At 28.0% G+C, this 23,188-nt stretch overlaps 3 protein-coding genes across 6 annotated transcripts in view; all 3 read left to right on the top strand.

The window, feature by feature from the left end:
- Positions 1-54: 54 nt before the first annotated feature.
- LOC105149058 (glutamyl aminopeptidase) lies at positions 55-8,160 on the top strand. The gene is made up of 10 exons (XM_087414754.1): positions 55-2,152; positions 2,347-2,808; positions 3,776-3,959; positions 4,405-4,555; positions 5,376-5,726; positions 6,050-6,342; positions 6,774-6,964; positions 7,083-7,391; positions 7,499-7,568; positions 7,915-8,160. Exons 1-10 carry the CDS (start codon positions 1,638-1,640, stop codon positions 8,044-8,046), a joined length of 2,658 nt encoding a protein of 885 aa, XP_087270880.1. The 5' UTR covers positions 55-1,637; the 3' UTR covers positions 8,047-8,160.
- Positions 8,161-8,280: 120 nt separating this feature from the next.
- LOC105151239 (aminopeptidase N) lies at positions 8,281-18,755 on the top strand. 3 transcript variants are annotated; one of them, XM_087414742.1, is made up of 12 exons: positions 8,281-9,445; positions 9,991-10,531; positions 10,838-11,296; positions 11,670-11,850; positions 12,289-12,439; positions 12,578-12,659; positions 13,089-13,426; positions 13,722-14,014; positions 14,446-14,636; positions 14,756-15,064; positions 15,157-15,226; positions 15,569-18,755. In XM_087414742.1, exons 2-12 carry the CDS (start codon positions 10,017-10,019, stop codon positions 15,698-15,700), a joined length of 2,721 nt encoding a protein of 906 aa, XP_087270868.1. In that variant the 5' UTR covers positions 8,281-9,445; positions 9,991-10,016; the 3' UTR covers positions 15,701-18,755. The 3 variants fall into 3 exon arrangements, with proteins under 3 accessions (XP_087270868.1, XP_087270870.1, XP_087270869.1); XM_087414744.1 differs by having other exon boundaries at positions 12,331-12,439; XM_087414743.1 differs by having other exon boundaries at positions 9,998-10,531.
- The window catches only part of dally (division abnormally delayed protein), a 63,913-nt gene continuing 58,671 nt past the window's right edge, over positions 17,947-23,188 (top strand). Inside the window, exon 1 of one of the 2 annotated variants that reach the window (XM_087414745.1) lies at positions 17,947-18,971. In XM_087414745.1, coding sequence (XP_087270871.1) covers positions 18,614-18,971 — 358 coding nt within the window. In that variant the 5' untranslated portion in view covers positions 17,947-18,613. The remainder of the gene's footprint in view (positions 18,972-23,188) is intronic. The other variant, XM_011067889.2, reaches the window with a different exon arrangement.

Genomic DNA, 23,188 nt, shown 5'->3' on the forward strand with positions numbered 1-23,188 from the left:
CTTTCATTGTCGCAAAACAAGATCGAATCAAAAATATGTTAAGATAAAAATTGTATGGCTGGATCGGACGCAAATACAGGTAAAATTAATTTCCGAAAAAGTCAATGTTTTATGATTACATCAAGATCATGGCTATTTAAAAAAATGAAATTATATGATTTTTTTTTTAGTAGAAGGATCATAATATGATTTGGATAAAATATCCAAAGTATTCTAATAATAAGTATCTATATAAGAATATTAATATACGGATGTTAATGAGAATCTAAAATCTGCAAATAATTTTATTGCGAAAAATAAGAGTTTAAACTTGGAATTTCCAACATTTCGGAACGGATGTCGCATGTATATAGCAAATATTCTAAAGAATTGCTTAGGTGACATTTTGTATTTATTATGAAATCTAATAGTATATAAATATTATCGACTGTAATTTTTCGAAGAAATAAGATCGCAGCAACTGAAAATTATTATTAGCATTCATATTTCGTTTCGTTACTATTATTACAAATGTATAAATTAACAGTCAGAATTATGTCTTATTAGTACAATTTTATTTTATACGGTAAGTGCTTATGATACTTTATTGAAATGTATACCCTACATAATTTTTTAAATGAAATTATAAAAACCTTCTTCGGCTTTCGATTAAAAGTTAAATGTCTAAGCATATGTATATAATGATTCAATTAAATGATAATTTCAAATTATTTTTTTCAAATATTTTCAACGATAGTTTTATTTCTTTAAAAGAGTAATATATGTACTTTATTACTTTATAAGGTTTATGAAAACGGTGTGTAATAGCTAATTTTTGATAATCACGTAAGAAACTTTAACTTAACTGTCACTTTAAGATATTCAATCATAAGATACTGTTTCTGAAATAGTTTTTAAACATTTACTTAATGTAAAAATTTTAAATGTATAATATGCTGATGGGAATATTACACAGACAAAATGTATCTAATAGCATTGTTTATTATGAATATCAATTAAAAGTTTGAATTATATTCTAATAGCACAACTTTATTACAAAGGGTAAATTTCTAAAAATATGACACAATTTATTTGTAATGTGCAAATTATTTTTTAAATGGGTGCTGGTGTTATAATACTATTTGACTTTTGACTAAACTTGTTTGAGAACTTATGTACGTACCTTAATAATACATTATAAAAATGTAATTTTTGTATTTTAATAATGTACTACAAAATGTGATATTTTTGTAGACATTCATATGATATCCATATTAAGACTTCTGTTTAAGATATCAATTAACAGAAAAACAAACATATATTCAATGAAAAAATGTTTATTAAAATAAATAATAATTTGAAACTTTTTTTAGAACCTAACGATATCTTTAATATAATCACAATAGTACTAGAAATATTATTGAATTAAAAAATGTTTAGTATTAACTTATTGGTAGATGTAATCGTATCTATATATTTACAATTACATACGACTTTAATTACTCTCATTCCCCCCTCTCTCTCTTCCCGTTCTCTCTGTTTATCTAACAACATGTTCAATAACTATTACGTGCAGGTACTATGTGCATTATTAGTACTATATTATTTCTTTAAACTTTTTGACAGATATATATATTTAGAACGATAATTGAGGCAATATGAATCTAGCACAGATAAGTAGCAGCATAATAATTATTGTAACAATAGCTATTCTTAATAGTGAAGAACTAAACATTTCAAACTACATACATTTTCCTTATTACGTGATACCAGTGCACTACTGCACACAGCTCGACTACATAATCTATCAACACAATGATAAACTTGATAACATTTGGAAAGAGATACTTGATTCAAAAAATGATTATGATTCATTTCTCTTTCGCGGTGAAACTAGTACAACTATTAATATTCTACAATCGACTCACTATATAAGTTTGCATCAAATAAAGCTGATGATAGACCGTACGAATGCAACTTTGATTACAAAGAACGGCATAATTTACATATTAAATAAATATAAATACACCTATAAAACGAATATTTTAGAATTTCCTTTACTCTATGCGTTACTTCCCGGGCTCTACACATTCAAAATACAATTTTTTGGTTATCTAACAGAAAACCATGAAGACAGTTTCTTTAAAAATGTTTCCACAGAAAATACCATAACGTGAGTAAATAATAAATAGTCAAAAATATACGTATAAATAATGTGATTTATAATATAATTATTTCTTATTTTTCTTCAAAATGTATTTCTTATACTAATTTTTAATGATATTGTTTGAATTCAATCAAATAGTAAAGATTCATTATTGTATGATTATATTTAAAGCAAATATAATAATTATTAAATTGTAACAGATTGTTGATAGCTCCACACATTCAAGAGCGGAATGGAATGAGACAGTTATTTCCTTGTTGGGACAAACCGCAATTAAAGGCCACGTTTAATATTTCAATAAAACATCCTCGCTATATTTCAGTTTTATCAAACATGCCGACACGGTCACAGAAACATTATGACAGTTATAGCGATTCATTACGCACATACTTCCATGTTACGCCTCCAATGTCCATTTTTCAAATTGCGATAGTTATGACCGAATATCAATCCATTAGAATTAATGAAAACATTACTTTGTGGTGCGAATATTGTTCAAAAGAGCAGTCTCCGAAATTTGAGTTTGTACAAAGAATCATAAACAATATTACATTGCATTTAAAATCTGAATTCGATGAGATAAATATTCCAAAAATGGATCACATTGCAATTCCAAATTTTCCACAAGACGGCATATCGAAATGGGGGCTTATATTTCATACGTAATGTATATATTTAAATATAAAATATGTTAAACACAAAAATAATATGCATTAATTGAGTTATTTAAAAGTTTAAAATTTATTAGTTTATAAATATAATAATTCATATCATTAACATACAAGGTGGATTTGTATACAACTTACATTATAAAATAAATATGGAATAATTCTGATTGCATTTTTTTCCTAAAATCAATTGTGTTTTTTTCATCAGCTGTGCATAAAAATACCAGAATATGCTTATAAGGAAATTAACAGTTGCGAGATTTTTCACATTATTTCATGCCAAAATATGCTAGAATAAAGTATTAAATATTTTGTATGCTACATTGACATTTTAATAACTTCTCTTAAATATCTTAGAATATAAAAACAATTTACAGACTATTTAAAAAATAGAAGTTATTATGAAACATCTTTTTTCGCCTCCACAAGTAATTTTGATAATTATACCGAATTAGGGAGTCTTTCTCTATGAATGATGACTCAAGGACAAGATTATGGAAGGGCTCCTATTCAGTATATTTACCGTAATCCTTTTTACTGTGTGGTATCTTCTTCTGAACTAAACATCTATTTATAAAACACTTTTTCATATATTTTTATAAATTTTATTCACAATTGCATCTGTCACATTATACAAATTACATTGTATATCAAGTATTAGACATTTGTACTTTATTAAGAAACACGAAAAGCAAAATCCACTTTTCTAATAAAATTAATATCGAAAGTGGATATTCAATGAGATATTACATTACACATTTGTTAAACTGAATATAAAATACAAATAATCTGGTTTCATTGTAATTTATCATATACAGAATTATAAATTATTTAAAATGTCAAATATCTTATACACATTATTAAAAACAAATTAAATAGAAAAATGTAAAGCAAGTAATATGTTTTATTTAAGAAAAACAAAAAATATATTGCATGTGAGATTAATTATAATAATTTTTAGAGAAGCCAATCTTATTTATAATGAAACATTGGATACAGTTATGCGCAAAATGGAAATCGCACATTTAATAGCACCTAAAATAGCATACCAATGGTTTAGTAATTTACTCAGTTCGGTTTGGTTTCATTATTGGTGGTTACACGACGGTCTTGCTACTATGTTCGGAGAAGAAGCTGTTGCTAAGGTTTTTATATTTATTAATATCGCAATATGAGAGACATATCTCTATTATGTATACTATTTTGAAACTCAGATCTGATTGTGAGATCATATCTTTTTCAAAATCTATATATTATCTGAAGTTTGCGACAATATACTTTTAAATAGAAACAATAATATTATGTAAAAATTTTTGTAACAAAACTCCTAAAAATCTTTTCAATTAAATATTTAAAAAAATATCACAATTTAAAGCATATAATGTCACAATTGTGTGAAAACTTATTTTAATAAATGAATTTGCACGTTATTTCTAAATTGAATTATGAAAACTATAAAATAATTTTAATAATAATGCACAAACGTGCACAAACGTACATAGTGTGCAATAGCACACATTATTAACTCACAATGCGGACATGTCTTTTATTTTAACGTTTATGCATAATGTTATGAAATTTTATTTTTAGAGCTTCAATAATTCTGAAATTTTGGATTTTTTCATAATTCAGAATCAATACGAATCTCTTCATCTGGATTCTCATTTTAATATGAATCCTGTGGAAATCACTAGCCTATTGGACATTAATTCAATTTTTAGTTTTCCTCGTTACATGAAAGGTGAAAATAATTAAATAACGATTTTAGTAGAAATTTATATATACGTATATTATAAAAGAAAAGGAAGGAAAAGTTTGAAAAAAATTCAATTACGTATTAATATATCTCTTATTGTAGCAATAATTATTTTACGGATGTTCCAAAGTGCTATTACCGATGAAGTGTTTCGAAATAATATCCATATATACATAAGCAGACAGTGAGAAAAGATAATATAACAATTAATTACATATCTGTACCATGTGTGTGCGTGCGTGCGTGCGTGCGTGCGTGCGTGCGTGCGTGCGGGTGTGTGTGTGTGTGTGTGTGTGTGGTAAATATATATATATTAGGTGTTGGAATTAATTCGTAGCGTTTTTAATGAAAGAATGTTATTTATTTCACATGAGCATTAAAAAATACATTAATGAAAGTACTTCCCATCACTTGTAAAACGCTACGAATTAATTCCAACAACTAATATATATATATATATGTATATATATATATATATAACAACTCTTATAGATTCTGAAAGTTTTTAAAAATTTTCATAATATTTACAATAATTTATCATACCTTCGTTTCGACTTCATACATATTTTTTTCTATCTCATGTTCATGTCTTTATTTTTTATCCGTTCATATATTTACCCAATTTTAAATTCTGAAAAATAAGTGGCTATTTTTTTAAGTCCTTAAATCAGTCTAAGCGACTTTCATTTCTAATATGTGTGTAATATAAAATTGTGTGTAGAGTTTTATGTATATGTGTAAGTTAAGTAATAAATCACATTTTTATTTTTAATCCATTATGATGATCACTAACAATAATTTTTTAAATTTAGGATGTTCAGTTCAATAATATCTTATAATTTCTGGTCCATGAAAGAAGAATTAGATGAAGCATATCATTGTGATTTATCAACGAATGAGTTCTTAACTTGGATACAGTACAAACATTATCCTGTTGTAATCTGGGAACAATACAAACGTTCCCAAGTTACAAAAATATTGTCGCAAAGTAATAGTACAATGAATAACGGGAAATGGCTGATACCCATAGTTTTAAGGGAAATATCATATGTAAATGAAAATATGAAGGCATGTTTAACACCACATATTAATTCAATCAAGTACCCCACAACTTTTTTTTTAAATGAATGTTGGATAGTGAACATTCAGAAAGCTGGTAAATATATATAAAAAATTCTACACGTTTTATGTAATTATGAAAATAGTAAGAAGTACTTCTGCAAATATTGCCACATTAAGTCAGATAGTCATATAATAATGAAAATATGATGAGTGTTTTTAATATATGAAACGGAGAAATGAATCTACATAAAAACGCAATACGTGTATAGTAATTTCCAACATATTTCATTATACACGTATATATAAAGACCCCTTAATATAAAAAATAAGATAAAATGAAGAGAAGTATTTCTCTCAAGGTCAATCTCGCAAAATTTATAATACAGTTCAATAAAATACTTTTTTCTAAATGAATAGGGTACTACCGCGTCAAATATGATTTATTAACCTGGAGCAACATTACAAAATATTTAAATGATTCAGCTGGACATTATGAGAGTATAAGTGTCATCAATCGCGCTAAAATCATTGACGATGCGTTTCATTTGATGATGAATCATCAGATCAATGTATCTGTATTTTGGAATCTGACGCAGTTCTTGTCGCAAGAGACAAATTTTCTTGTGTGGTATCCAATGATTAAAGTGTTTGAATATATGTCGATTACGATTCCACTTTCCAAAGAAGAAATTAAGTTCACTGATATTATGGTAACCAATGAATGTTATATTTAACATAGACTATTAGTTATACCGAAAAGAATTTGTAGTTGAAACCGTCAGAAATTTTGGAAAAATTTATTAGAATTTTAGTTGAGATAATTGAGATAGCTGAAATTCTGGTTAATACAAATATTTTGGTAAGATCTGTTAGAATTCTTATATATTGTTACCAGAATAATATTATATTAATCATAATAATTATATCGATATGAGTTACCTCAATTAGATTTCTAATATAAAATTTAACCAGAACCATACATCTGATCCATACATCTTAAATTCTCAAATTCATTTCGAAGATTATTATAAAAAGAATGTAGAAAGAATCCCTTTTGAATTCATTACAATTAATTATCAGTGCTATCTATAATACCGTGCTTCATTACGATCAATGAAAAAATAAAATTTGCGTCATTTAGGAAAAATTTAGAATAATGTTGGAAAAGCCATTGAAAACACTAGGATATGAAGAACAGCTGATGGAAAATGACTTTACTAAATGTTTAAGACAAGAAATTGCGAAATGGGCCTGTACCCTCCAATATGATGAGTGCGAACGATCAGCTCTTCGCAAATTAGAGCATCATCTCGAGAATCATGAAAGCAGGCCGTAATATTTTTTCTATAAGTGCAATTTCGTTTTGCATTCCAAATTATGATAAATTTTCCATTGACACATGTAATAAATAATATGTTTATATGTGTTTTTCTTTTTTTTGAATCTGCAGCCTTTTATCTTGGTGGAAGCACTGGACATATTGCAATGGTTTACGAATAGCTAATTTTTCTATATGGTCAGACGTAACAGTCTTCTTGTCAAAAAAATATGACCGTAAATTGTTATCGTTCCTATCTTGTTCTGAATATGGTACATTTACTTCTGTATCATTTTTCGAGCTATTCACAAAAAATAAAAGACAAAATATTACGATTATTCGATTACATATAGACATTTTTCATTCAATTATTATGAAACATTCTAACGCATATGACGTACTCGAAAAGATACTTATATCTTTAGAACTTAGAAGACCTACGTAAGTAAATTTTTTGATAAATATACATTATAATTAACTATTATATAATATATATTATACAAATACATATAATAAAATATAAATTTGTACCAATTGATTTTATTTAGACAAGTAAACATATTAACAGCGCTGGTTGATATCATTAATCATGTATATTCTTACAAAAATCTTAAGAAGGTAAATAAATTCAATTCAAATTCTTTAAATTTGTCAGTTTTCTTTTAGGCCAGATTTCATCAGTGTATTAATTTTAATTTCGGTTTTGGCTATTTATCTTTTTCTAATTGTTAGAATTAAATAATGAGTAAACTATTGCGAGAATAAAGTTTAATCTTTTATTTGTGTAACCGTTTTGAAGCTTATAATAATGACTGCATGATGCAATACGTTTCTGATTGTTACGCTTTGTTCTTTCCATTTATGGAATACGATATTTTATTGCATGTTGTTTTTGTCTGTATGAATTAATATAAATAATCTAACAAATGTAATTAAATTTTTAAAAAACATTTTCTTGTTTTAGGTTCAAGATTATATAAAAGGAATTAGCTACTTAAACGAATCACAAATTTTAAAAATTGTAAGTAAGATAGAAAGAAGATGGTCAGAAATTGTCTATCATACATTACATTTTCGATTTATGTACATTCATTAATCTAATTTAAATAACTATGTAATATATAATTTTTTTTTTATACTAGAGCTCGAATCAATGAAAACTAATGTAAGCTAATGCTACTGTTACTGAATATATAGTGTTAATTTTGAATATTTTATTATATCAATTTGTTTATTTTTAATCTTTACTTAAATGTTATAATATTGTTTTCATTAAATTTTTACTTACGTCTCTATTTTCTGCATGTTTAGTCATGTTTCATTTGTACATTACTGATTATTTTGGCTATTATAATGTTATCTTACCTATATTATTCAGCATATCATATAATCATTATTATTCGTTTGTAGCGCAAACTAATTAATAAATATATCTTAATTATAATGAACTAATAAACATTATTTTATTATGAGTACCCTTAGAATAAATTTCTCGTGTTAATATGGAACGTATCCAGTTTGACGTTTTCAATTGACATGATCGCGAAAATTATTATTATCTGTATATTATATCTTTTGTATTTTTAATTTATTTGCATTATGTTACGTATCATAATATATTATTAATATTTTTATTATAACTTATAATAAAAGTGTTAGTAACATATTACAATATGTAACACAACTTGTAACACAACTATGTAACTACATTGTATTTCATACCGATTATATTATTAATCTTATAATTTTTAGAATTTAAATAGTAATATTTAATTTATAATAAACTCTTAATTTATAATAAGTTACTATTATACGCCTGCACTATTTATATGACTACATCTTATTTTTTCTCTCTTTCTCTCCCCCTCTCTCTCTCTGCAACCATCTCTTAATAGTCCTAAAAATATCATAATATTAAAAGTATGTAAAAATATTCATGAGAAAAGTATAAGAGATTATTGAAAATTCTGGAGAACATCTTACCAATGTTTATAACATAGGATATAAATTTATTTACATACAAAGCATACACACGTATTATAAACATATGTAACACCTTAAACTTACACGTAAGTACTTCTTAAATGATTCAAATAGTTAAAAACTTTCCTAAAATGTCACTGTATGTATTAGAAATACGTTAATAGTTCGATAGCAAAATAAATCACACATTCGGATAAATTGATCAAATGTATCCACCCACATTATAATATGTATTTTCTCGAAAGGTAAATTGACTAATATTTCATAAACTAATATAGCACGTCAACTATATTTACATTATAGAAAACGGTTTTGTATTTACTATATAATGCCTATAGTCCTAACAGACTAGCATCATCCATAATATATTAGTCTGTTAGGACTTCTCGGAAGAATAAGATCGCAGTAATCAATAACATTCTACTAAAATCCATAGATCCGTTACAGTTATTATAAATATTATTTAGAAGTTTAAATTATATTCTAATAGCACAATATTTTATTACACAGAGGTAAGTTTCTAACAATATGACATTTGATTTATTTGCAGTCAGCACGCACAATTATTTTTTAAGTGCTAGCTTTGTAACAACACTATTTGACTTTTGACTAAATGTTACTTATGTAAGCATGCGTATGTATCTTAATAATGCAGTATAAATTATAATTTTTTGTAGACATTAATATGATATATTCACAGGATTTCTATTTAAGATATTAATTAAGGGAAAAATAAACACGTATTTAATGTCAAATGTTTATTAAAATAAATAATAATTCAAAATTTTTGTAGAACTTTAGGTTGCTGTAACGATGTTTTTAATCACAACGGTGCTAGAAATATTATTGAATTAGAATATGTTTTAGTATTACTTTTATTTATGTATCGATTTTAATAACCTGTCACTCTCTCTCTCTTTCTCTCTCTCTCTCTCTCTCTCTCTCTCTCTCTCTCTCTCTCCCCCTCACTCTCTCACTCTCTTTCTCTCTCAGCAACCACAAACAATCATGTGCATTAACATCATTAGTATGCTATTATTTTTTTAATCTTGTGTAGATATTAGTCAGAACGACAATTGCAACATGGAACTGGCATACATAAGGAGCAGTATAATATTTATCATAGTAATAATTGCTATTAACGGTGCAAAAGTAAACAATTCTGGAATTCCAGAGGACATACTTTTACCTTATTACGTGAGGCCAGTGCATTACACTATAGAGATCAGACACGAAATTTATCAATGTAACGATACATATATCTTTTGCAATGAGACAGAAAATGAGTATGGTTCATTTCGCTTTTCTGGAGAAATCAAAACTACTATCCATATCCTTCAATCCACTCGATATATAAGATTGCATCAGTTAGATCTGATATTTACGCTTGATCGCCAAAAAACTTTGACTACAGATAACGGTATAATTTACGGATTGAAAAAATTAAAATATACTGAACAAACAAATATTTTAGAATTTTCTCTATCTGATATATTACTTCCCGGGCTTTACACATTCAACATAGATTTCAAAGGTCAACTTAAAAAAAATCATGAAAAAAGTTTCTATAGAAACTTTGGCAAAGGAAATCGCGTTACGTGAGTAAATATTAAATAATAATTAATGATTAAATTAAATATATATAGTAAAATTATGTAAATATAGTGAAATTAAGTTAATATAGTTAAATTAAGTAAATTAAGTAAATATTAAATAATTGAAAATATACATATATGCCATTAGATGCTCTATAACTATTTCTAATATAACTATTTCTCTTTTCTCCGTAAAATGCATTCTCTTATATTAATTTTTGATGTTGTTATATAAATTAAATCAAATAGTGAAAAGTATATTGTTTAATTTTATTTAAAGAAAATTTAATTATTATTAAATTGTTGCAGATTGTTGCTCGCTTCACATATTCAAGCGCAGAATGAAATGAGACAATTATTTCCTTGTTGGGATGAACCACACTTAAAGGCTACATTTAATATTTCAATAAAACATCTTCCCTATTTTTCAGTTTTATCAAACATGCCGATATGGCATCACATCGGTGAAAGTGATAAAGATTTAATACACACATTCTTCTATATTACTCCTCCAATATCTACTTCTCAAGTTGCAATAGTTATAACTCAATATTTTTATGAAAGAATTGACGAAAACATTGCTTTGTGGTGGGAAAATTTTACAGAAGGGAAATCTCAGAAATTTGAGTTTGCACGAAGAATCATAAACAATATTACATTGCATTTAAAATCTGAATTCAGTGAGATAAATATTCCAAAAATGGATCATTTTGCAATTCCAAATTTTCCACAAGACGACACATCGAAATGGGGGTTCATCTTTCATACGTAACACACACATATTTTTTAATATTTAACAATACGTTAAATAAAAAAATTATATCAATTAAATATTTAAAACAATTTGTTAAATAAAAAATTTATATCAATTAAATATTTAAAACTTTGAAATTTATGCATCCATGAATAAACTTCAAATTCATGCATATATATCCTTTTATAACTAATATTCAGTTAATTATAAAAAATCTGTTATAAAATTAACATAAAACAAAAGTTATTTTGAATAGTTATTAATATTACCATTATCATACAGCATGATCTGAATACAATTTGTATTTCAAAATAAATACGGAAATTATAATCTTTAAAAACACATGACAAAAATATTGCATGTTAGAACAATCATAATAATTTCTAGGGAAGCTGATCTTATGTATGATGAGAAATTAGATCCAGTTATGCGCAAAATGGAAGTCGCACGTTTAATAGCATCTAAAATAGTATACCAATGGTTTAATAACATACTCAGTTCATCTTGGTCTCATTTATGGATATACGACGCTTTTGCTAATATATTCGGAGAAGAAGCTGTTGCTAAGGTTTTTATATTTCTTAATCACAATATGAAAGATATATCTCTGTTATGTATATCATTTTTATATTTAAGGATTAGATTCAACATAAAATTTAATCTTGCTCAAAATCTACATATTATCGGAAGTATGCTACAATATACATTCAAATAGAAATATGAATGTTACGTAAAGATTTTTGTAAAAAAAACTCATAAAAATCTTTTCAATTAAATGTTAATATAATTTCATAATTTAAAACATATAATCTCAAAATCATGTATAAACTTATTTTAATAATCGAATTCACACGTTATTACTAAATTAAATTATAAAAATTGCAAAATGATTTCAATAATAATGTATAAACTTGCTCATGTATATAATATGCAGTAGCGCTAAATTATAATGCGGATATGTCATTTGCCTTAACGTTTATGCATAATTATGGAACTTTATTTTTAGAGCTTCAATAATTCTGAAATTTTGGATCTTTTCATTATTCAGAATCAATACGAATCTCTTCATCTGGATTCTCATTTTAATATGAATCCTGTCGAAATCACAAGCCCATCGGAAATTAATTCAACTTTCAGTTTTCCTCGTTACATGAAAGGTAATATTAAAAATTAAAGGTACAATTAAATAATTTTTCCGTACAAATTTACATATATGAATATTATGAAAGAAAAGGGAGAAAATGTTTAGTTTGGAAAAATTCAATTACGATGTAATAATACATCTCTTATTGTAGCAATAATTATTTTACGGATGTTCCAAAGTGCTATTACCGATGAAGTTTTTCGAAATAATATCCATACATATGTTAGCAGACAGTGAGTAAAGATAATATAACAATTAATTACATCATGTACATACTATATGTATCGCGCGCGCGCACATATGTGTACGTGTGTGTGTATGTGGATTGTGATAACTGATAAGTATAAAAAACAACTGTTAGAGACTATTAAAAATTTTCATAATATTTGCAATGTTTTAAAATATCTACGTTTTGCCTTATATTTTTTTTATCTCATTTGTTCATATCTTTTTCATTTTTTATCGTTCATATATTAATTTAATTTTGTTTTCGAAAAATAAGCGGCTATCCTTTTCAGTCAGTTTAAGAGACTTTCGTATGTAATATGTGTGTAAAATAAAACTGCATTGTAGAGTTTTATGTATATGTTCAAGTTTAGTTATAATTTACATTTTTATATTCAGTCCATTATGATGGTCCCTATAAACAGTAATTTTTGTAGAATGTCCAGTTCATTAATGCCTCATAATTTCTCATTCATGAAAGAAAAATTGGAAGATGAAACATATCACTGTAATATATCATGGAATGATATCTTAATTTGGATTCAAAACAAACATTATCCTGTTGTCACATTAAGCTGTGAACGAGACACTCATTCCACAGAATTTTTTCTGTCGCTAAGTTACAATACAACAAATTATATTAATTGGCTGATACCCATAAATTTAAGGGAAATATCTTCAAATAAAGATTTTAAAACATGTTTAGCACCACATTTTAATAATATCCGATTAATTTTTCCTCAAAGTGATTGGATGGTGAACATTCAGCAAGCTGGTAAATATATGTACAAAATTCTACACGTTTTATGTAATTATAAAAATAGTAAAAGATATTTCTGCAAATATTTGCACATTAAGTCGGATATTCGACGTTCCACTATAATAATGAAAGTATGCATGATGAGTGTTTTAAACATATGAAACGTATGAATGCATCTTCTTCATATATGTATGTATGAATACCTTTTAATATGAGAAAGAAGATAAAATAAAAAAACATATTTCTCTCAGTGTCAATTTCATAAAATTTATAATACAACTTAATAAAGTACATTTTTTTAACTGAATAGGGTACTACCGCGTCAAATATGATTTATTAACCTGGAGCAACATTACAAAATATTTAAATGATTCAGCTGGACATTATGAGAGTATAAGTGTCATCAATCGTGCTAAAATCATTGACGATGCGTTTCATTTGATGATGAATCATCAGATCAATGTATCTGTATTTTGGAATCTGACGCAGTTCTTGTCGCAAGAGACAAATTTTCTTGTGTGGTATCCAATGATTAAAGTGTTTGAATATATGTCGATTACGATTCCACTTTCCAAAGAAGAAATTAAGTTCACTGATATTATGGTAACCAATGAATGTTATATTTAACATAGACTATTAGTTATACCGAAAAGAATTTGTAGTTGAAACCGTCAGAAATTTTGGAAAAATTTATTAGAATTTTAGTTGAGATAATTGAGATAGCTGAAATTCTGGTTAATACAAATATTTCTGATAAGATCTATTAGAATTCTTATATGTTGTTACCAGAATAATATTATATTAATCATAATAATTATATCAATATGAGTTATCTCAACTAGATTTTAAATATAATATTTAATCAGAACCATACATCTGTTCCATCTTGAAATTCTCAAATTCATTTCGAACAGATTATTACAAACAGAATGTAGAAAGAATCCCTTTTGAATTCATTACAATTAATTATCAGTGCTATCTATAATACCGTGCTTCATTACGATCAATGAAAATATAAAATTTGCGTCATTTAGGAAAAATTTAGAAAATTGTTGGAAAAGCCATTGAAAACACTAGGATATGAAGAACAGCTGATGGAAAATGACTTTACTAAATGTTTAAGACAAGAAATTGTGAAATGGGCATGTACCCTCCAATACGATGAGTGCGAACGATCAGCTCTTCGCAAATTAGAGCATCATCTCGAGAATCATGAAAGCAGGCCGTAATATTTTTTCTATAAGTGCAATTTCGTTTTGCATTCCAAATTATGACAAATTTTCCATTGACACATGTAATAAATAATATGTTTATATGTGTTTTTATCTTGTTTTGAATCTGCAGCCTTTTATCTTGGTGGAAGCACTGGACATACTGCAATGGTTTACGAATAGCTAATTCTTCTATATGGTCAGACGTAACAGACTTCTTGTTAAGAAAGCATGACCGTAAATTGTTATCGTTCCTACCTTGTTCTGAATATGGTGCATTTACTTCTTTATCATTTTTCGAGCTATTCACAGAAGATGAAAGACATGATATTACGATTATTCGATTACATATAGACATTTTTCATTCAATTATTATGAAACATTCTAACACATATGACATACTCGAAAAGATACTTATATTTTTAGAACTTAGAAGACCTACGTAAGTACATTTTTTGATAAATATACATTATAATTAACAATAATATATATTATATAATAAAATATAAATTTGTACCAATTGATTTTATTTAGACAAGTAAACATATTAACAGCGCTGGTTGATATCATTAATCATGTATATTCTTACAAAAATCTTAAGAAGGTAAATAAATTCAATTCAAATTCTTTAAATTTGTCAGTTTTCTTTTAGATTTCATCAGTGAATTAATTTTAATTTCGGTTTTGGCTATTTATCTTTTTCTAATTGTTAGAATTAAATAATGAGTAAACTATTGCGAGAATAAAGTTTAATCTTTTATTTGTGTAACCGTTTTGAAGCTTATAATAATGACTGCATGATGCAATACGTTTCTGATTGTTACGCTTTGTTCTTTCCATTTATGGAATACGATATTTTATTGCATGTTGTTTTTGTCTGTATGAAATAATAATAAATTATCTAACAAATGTAATTAAATTTTAAAACAACATTTTCTTGTTTTAGGTTCAAGATTATGTAACAGGAATTAGCTACTTATACGAATCACAAATTTTAAAAATTGTAAGTAAGATACAAAGAAGATTGTCAGAAATTGTCGATCATAAAGGACATTTTCGATTTATGAACATTCATTAATCTAATTTAAATAACCACGTAATATATAATTATTTTTTTATACTAGAGCTCGAATCAATGAAAACTAACGTAAGCTAATGCTACTGTTACTGAATATATAGTGTTAATTTTGAATATTTTATTATATCAGTTTGTTTATTTTTAGTCTTTACTTAAATGTTATAATATTGGTATTCATTAAATTTTTACTTACGTCTCTATATTCTGCATGTTTAGTCTTGCTTTATTTGCATATTATTGATTATTTTTTTATAATACTCTTATAATGCTATCATATCTGTATTATTTAACATATTATGTAACATTATTATTCGTTTGTAGCGCAAACTAATTAATAAATATATCTTAATTATAATGAACTATCATACACTATTTTATTATACGTTATTATTATAAATATCCTTAGAAGAACTTTCTAACACTTGTTAACATGAAACGTATCCAGTTTGATATTTTGAATTTATATGATCATTTAAAAATACTCTTATCTTATATCTTATATATTATATCTTTCGTATTTCCAGTTTATTTGCATTATGTAACATATCGTCATATGAAATATAATGCATTATTAATATTTTTATTATAATTTAAATAAAAATCTTAATATTACGATATGTAACACATTTGTGCGTCTAGTATCTTAGTATTTCATACAATTATATTATTAAAACTAAATCTATAATTTTTAGAATTTAAATCTTTTAGGTAATAAAAATTAAATAATTTCTCAGTACAAATTTATATATACGATTATTATGGAATAAAGGGAGAAAAAGTTAATTGGGAAAAATTCAGTTACAATGTTACATCTTTCAATTACAATAATACATCTTTTATTGTAGCAATAATTGTTTTGCGGATGTTCCAAAATGCTATTTCCGATAATTTTTTTCGAAATAATATCCGTAGATATGTCAGCAGACAGTGAGTAGAGATAATAATATAACAATTAAATACATCGTGTACTATGCGTGTCTGTGTGTACGTGTGTTTTTGAGGGTTTGATATGTGTGACAAGTATGTATAACAACTGTACAGACCTAAAGTTTTCAAAAAATTTCATTATATTTGCAATATTTTAAAATACCTCCATTTCACCTTTATACATTTTTTTTCAATCTCATTTATTTATATCTTTTTTATTTTTTAGTTGCTCATATATTAACTTAATTCCGTTAAAAAAGCGACTGTCTCTTTAAATCCTTAAATCTATTTAGGCATCTTTGATCTGTAATATGTGTATAACATAAAATTGTGTTGTATAGTTTTATGTATATGTACACGGTAAACTATAATTCACATTTTTGTATTCGATCCATTTCAAGTCAATTTCAATCGAACTTCAAATCATTTTCACTGATTAGGCTATATATCAACTGTAATGATGTCGCCTCGCCTTTTGCTTACACTTTGATCTTGTCTTCACATTCCTTTCTGTATTACTTATTGTTTGTAAACGCATGCAATAAAGTTGTTATTATTATTATTATTATTATTATTATTATTATTATTATTATTATGCTCTCTCTCTCTCTCTCTCTCTCTCTCTCTCTCTCTCTCTCTCTCTCTCTGACCGCTAATAGTAATTCTTTACTAGGTTCAGTACGATAATGTCCTATAATTTCTGGATCAGGGAAGAAAAATTAAGAGGTGCATATTATTGTAATACATCATCGTATGAGTTCTCAATTTGGATCTTATAAATACTATCCTATTATAAGCCTTAAATGAAACACATAACACACAGGATTTGTTTTGTCACGAAGTTACGATAAGAGTTACTTTAAGTGGTTAATAATAAATTTAAAGGAAATATCTTTAAATAAAAATTACAAAACATGTTTAGCATATTAATTCACGTATTAATTCTATCGAGTTAATTTTTCCTCCAAATAAAATTTTTGCCCTTTCTCAACTAAAACTCTGTGTGCTGATGCTATTAATAATAACTAAATATTACAGTTTCTAAGAAATAAGTATTAAATTATTATTAAAACTGCATACATAGTGAATTAATATATTGTATATCATTTTAATAATATATATTGTTTATAGTTAAGTATATTATGTGTTAATAAAGTAGGCAACAAATAGTTTTAGCGCTGAGAAAGGAAATCTCTTTTATCGACCATTGGCAAATTCACCGTTTACAGAACACATATTCGACAGTAGTCTTCGCAGATCGATCGCAAGAGGGCGCTGCGCCTCGCGCGCTACCTGGCGGGTCCGTTCGAATATTCGCCGGGTATATCAGTCGTACCAGGCGTTTTAGTCGCATCGAGTCGCCCGTAGGAGGTGTTTCGACGTCCGTTCGGCTCGCTTCCATCTCGCGGTTCGTGTTCACGGTACAGCCGTATACGTAAGATACGGTGCGTGTATACGTCGCACGTGTACACATATATACATAACACACACACATCCACACACATAATATTGCCCGTACACGACACGTAAAAGTACATATGCTCGTTTCGTATTGTGATACGAGCCGAGTGGCCGAGCGTGCATGTGCCGGGAGCACCGCTGGATGTACGTGATCGGCTGGCCGCGTCGCTGATCGCCGTCTCTGACCTCTCTCTCTCTTTCTTCTCCTTTTATTCTTCTCTCCTCTCCTCGCGTATCTCCTTTTTCCTTCTTCTCTCCCTCGTCTTCCTCCACCATCGTCACACGAACGCACCAAATGTTCGCGCCGCATGCACCGAGTGCCCGCAGCACCGCCGCCGCTCGCTTTCGTCGCCGTCGTCGTGCCGTCTGACGGCGCGTCCGCCGTTCGGCAAACGATCACCGCGTTCCGATACGGTGGATGACTCCGCCAAGAACGAATTTGTAAAAGAAGACGACGAATAAGAAGAAGGAAAGAGGCATAAGGATACAGGCGCTACAGAGTGAAAGAGAGAGGGGACGATTTTCATGAACACGCTCGCGAAATATCCTTCTGTCGCGCGCGCGGATTTCCCTCGCGGATTTTTCCTTCAGGTTTCCATCTCTCTTTCTCTCTCTCTCTCTCGCTCTCTCCATCGCGTCCGGGGCCATTTTGCCAAAATGAAAATAACACCGCGAGCCGCTTTTCGCGGATACCCCGTGTCCGCGGTCCTGCTCGCTGTTCTCGTTTGGTGCCACTGCGTGTGCTCGATCGCACACGCGAGATCGCACCGCTTGAAGACGACATCCAACGGCACCGAACTCGTCGTCGACTGCGAGCTGATCAGGCCGTTCTTCAGCACCAAGAACATCACGCTCGAGCCGACCGCCGCGGACTCTCCGAGGAGTAAGTGGATCTTTCGTATGTTTTAAGCCTGAGACACAATTGAAAAGCACAGGCAAGAGAGAATAACAGATTTCAACCTAGCAGAAATTGTAAGTATATCAGAATACACAGATGGGTTGAAAGCTGTTATTTCCTGTTCTTATTGCCTGTGCTTTTCATTTGTCTCATGCTTAAAGCCTTAAACACAATGAAAAGCACAGGCAACAAGGAATAACATTTCATCTACTTTTATCTGCTGTCGTCCAACTGACGAAAGAGAAAAAAAGACAAAACAAAGTTAAAGGGTTGTGAGCCAAGCTGGATTTTAATATTAGTTAAGTAATATTATTAAATTACTAAGTATGTGATGGAAATATAACGTGTTACAATATAAAATGTAAACGATAATAAATTAAAAGCAAACGTGAATTATAAAATCTGACAGGCGTTTTAGTCGCGTTTAATTATACACAATACTTTGTTTTTAACAATAATTTTTTAGATCCAGTTATTAGGTCTAAAAAATTATTGTTAAAGTTATTATGAAAATTATTGGTTCATCCTCGGTGTTGTATAAGATAAAGATAAAAAAATGCAGAATATTATGATTAAAAAAAAAATTCCATGTCATCATACATTAATTCTTTATGTTAAATGCACCATCGGAGGAATCTTCACGAGACACGCGCATCGGAGAGCTGCTGTCGGATAATAACGTCAAAATCAGGTGATTCTGACATTTCTGTCAGATGGACGTGCTGAGCATTGTGCTCAGAAAAAAAAACCGAAGAAAAGAAATAGGTAGATGTCTCGAGAAAGGGAGACAAGTCGAGTAAATTTGGAGCAAATTGATTAAATAACGTCCATTTTTTATCAATGTGATTTAATCTTGATTTACTTTACTTTTTAGTTTTTTCTGATTCTTAGAACCAGAAATAGATAGAAAGTAAATTATTAAATGTGGAGATTAAAGTTGACCTACATTAGTAGAAATGAATACAAGAGCGAGAATATTCCAATTAGAATAATTTATATGTACGATAATTTTATAATTTTACATAAACGTACGTATAATTTAATAAATTGTATTATAATATATTATGTGTCTACATTTAGACTGTAAGTTTGGAAACTCTTAAAAAATTGACATTTCTGTAATTATTTAGTTAAATATTCATAACAACATATTTTTTAAACAATAATTCTTCAGGTTCAAAAAATCTAATTATTATTAAAAAAATTATTATTAAAAAAACACATCACGTTGTAAATATCAAAATAAATAATCTCAGAAATGTGAATTTTTTAATAGTATTTTGAAACTTTTAGCTTGAAAGGTATATACGGGTATATATTTAATATATAGAAAAGATATATACGGGTATATAATGTAATATAATATTATATAAATATGATAATATTAATTGAGATCATCGACGTTCAACCGAATTTAATGTAATTTAATTAATTGATATTTGCCGGAGCGAAAGCTCCGGCCACGAGTTTCGCAAAGTACATTTCTTTTTAGTGTTGGAATTCGACGTTAAATTTAGGTATCATAAAAACGTCGTGTTTACTTCAAGTTGGAATACATCTAATAACTCGTGACTGCTACGAGTATTAGCGTAATAATTTCTACTAATTGGACAGTAATTACACTAATAATGTCATTGACATTGTTAGTTACCAACATTATAACTATTATATTCGATACTAACAATATCCATGGCTATTTTAAAGGATTATCAAAATTGTTGATGTTACACGTAATTAATATTCGATACTTGATATCATTAATATTAATATTGTTATCACATTCAATATGCAGTCATAATATGCCGCCATCGATATTTCACGTCGAAAGGTATGATTTCTGCGTGCATAAATTTGCACGCGTTTTGCATGCTAATTAATTCCATTTTCATCTTAGACACTCAAGTTGCAGTTTTTCTCGATAGATCGACAAATGCTGCTCAAATTAATGAGTATTGCATATCTCTAATTATGTGAGATTAATCAAGAAAATTATCACTTATTTATCTAAAAAGCATCATAGTTAAAAAAAATCATAGTTTTGCATTAAAAAATTCTGGTTTATATATCTCGGGGAATTCAATCAATGAACTGGATACTCACCTAGATATCGCGACATACGTTTCGTTTGTCGATCTGATTTTTCTTCAGGAACCACCTCAAGGTATGAGATTCGATACAGAATTTATTATAAAAGCCTCGCGGAATTGAGATCGCAAATATTTGCGTAATTGAATTTGGATACTCCTCGAATAAATTTGAATACGAAGACTTTCCGAAGATCGCTGTCATATCGATTTAAATCCTGCATGACTGATTCCGTAGAGAAGGAAGATTTGATAAAAGAAAAGTTTGACGAAGCGCACAACGATCTTCCAGTGTGAAAAAAATCAATCAAAGTCATTTGCATATCATCGGCTCGTATCGCGACGCGTCCATTTTTTTCTTCACCGATTTTTCACTGTTATATCTACTTCCTTGTTGATCTCGGAAATTATGATGTTTCTCAGAACTTTGGAATTAGTCCTATTGGCTAACGCGATCCAACGCAGCTCATAGGTATTGCATAACACGCTTCTTTTTCCATCAATCTCGCGAGTTATTCGTTTACGAAACGTAGTGACTTATTTTTAACAGCCTAAAAATAAGAGAAATGTTATAAACCTCGATAAGTGACGGTAACATTCTATTTCTCAGAGGGAAAATTAACGTTCTCTACGAGTAATTATATATGTACATATCCAATTACACGTAAATTAATGTCACATAAATGTTATACACTTTTCTTTATCTTGTCTTTATACTTTCATTTGTGAATTGACTTGTGTCAACCTGTTTCTTGATTAAACTATGTATTCTTTTTTATTTCTACGGGAATTCTAAATATTTCTTTATTTTAACAATTGATATGCGTAACCAGTCAATCCAGTCACTACTAATTTTTACATTTAATTATATTCTAGTTAATTATATTCTAACATAACATTATATATGTATACAATTTTACAATTTTATTAACATAAAATTTTACACGTATCTCTTGTAATATACCTCCCTTTTTCTTGCTTCATATATTCCATTGTGAATTGACTCATAATTAGCTTCGTAATTACTCTTTCGACTAAACTATTAGCTCTCTCCATTAAATTTATATATTCTTTAAAATATACCGAATATTTTTTAAATATATCAAATTTATTTTAACAATCGACACCACTAATCAGTTAATCCACGCTCATTACAATTTTTATATTTATGTCTATATTCTATATTTATTTACAATTACACTGAAAAAAATTTCTGATAGAAAATGGACGAATCTAATTAAATTTATTAGAATTTTATAATTGTTTGATAACCGAAATTGTGATTTATATAATATTTTTGATAAAATCTATTAAAATTCTTATTTTTACCAAAATAATTATATCAGAATTCTAGTAGATTTAACCAGAAAATTTTGATTCATTCATTTTTCACCAAAGTACCATTATATTTAATCCAATCAGATTATTTTTCTCAGTGCAGCTACTTTTTTTTTATTTTTTACCCTTTACATTCGCCTTCGCGTTTAATTGCCGATTTTTGTATTCATCCATACTTTTATTTCGCGCTGTACCCGTATATTTTTAAATTCGATGCAGCGTTCGGTCGTGAAACCGGTTCGCTCGCAGGCAAAGAGGAATGCACGTCACCGAGGGATTTCGATCGTTCGCGACGCCGCGGCCGCGTATTTTCTGATCTCGGTCGAAATTATCGCGCGGAAGCGTTATTATTGCCGTACGCGAATATTAATGTAACGCACTGTATGCATCGGCCCGTATTTAATATGCAAATGTAGCGAGCACGTTGAATTGAAATAGCTATTTGAATTTTTTGTGAATTTTATTTCCTAAGTTCTCACATGGCGTGAGTTAAAAAATCCGTTCAGTAAAGTAAGAGTACAACTTTTTTTCGTGACCGTTCGTTTTATTTCTACACTTTTAAATGTATTTTTCTTTAAAGTTAAAATTACTATAATAATGTTGCACTGAAGGAAAAATTCGCACATTGTGTATGAAATAAAGCTAAAAAATCTTTTCCAACATTGTTACGAAATCGCTGTCAGTTCTGCTTCAATCATTTAAAAACTAATTCAGACTATTTAGAGTTGTTGATTCAACTCTAATCCAATTCTGGATTAGTCACAATTCTGAATTAGTTTT

This window comes from Acromyrmex echinatior, chromosome 16, assembly GCF_024713525.1.
Source record: "Acromyrmex echinatior isolate Ae372 chromosome 16, ASM2471352v2, whole genome shotgun sequence".
NCBI lineage: Eukaryota > Metazoa > Arthropoda > Insecta > Hymenoptera > Formicidae > Acromyrmex > Acromyrmex echinatior.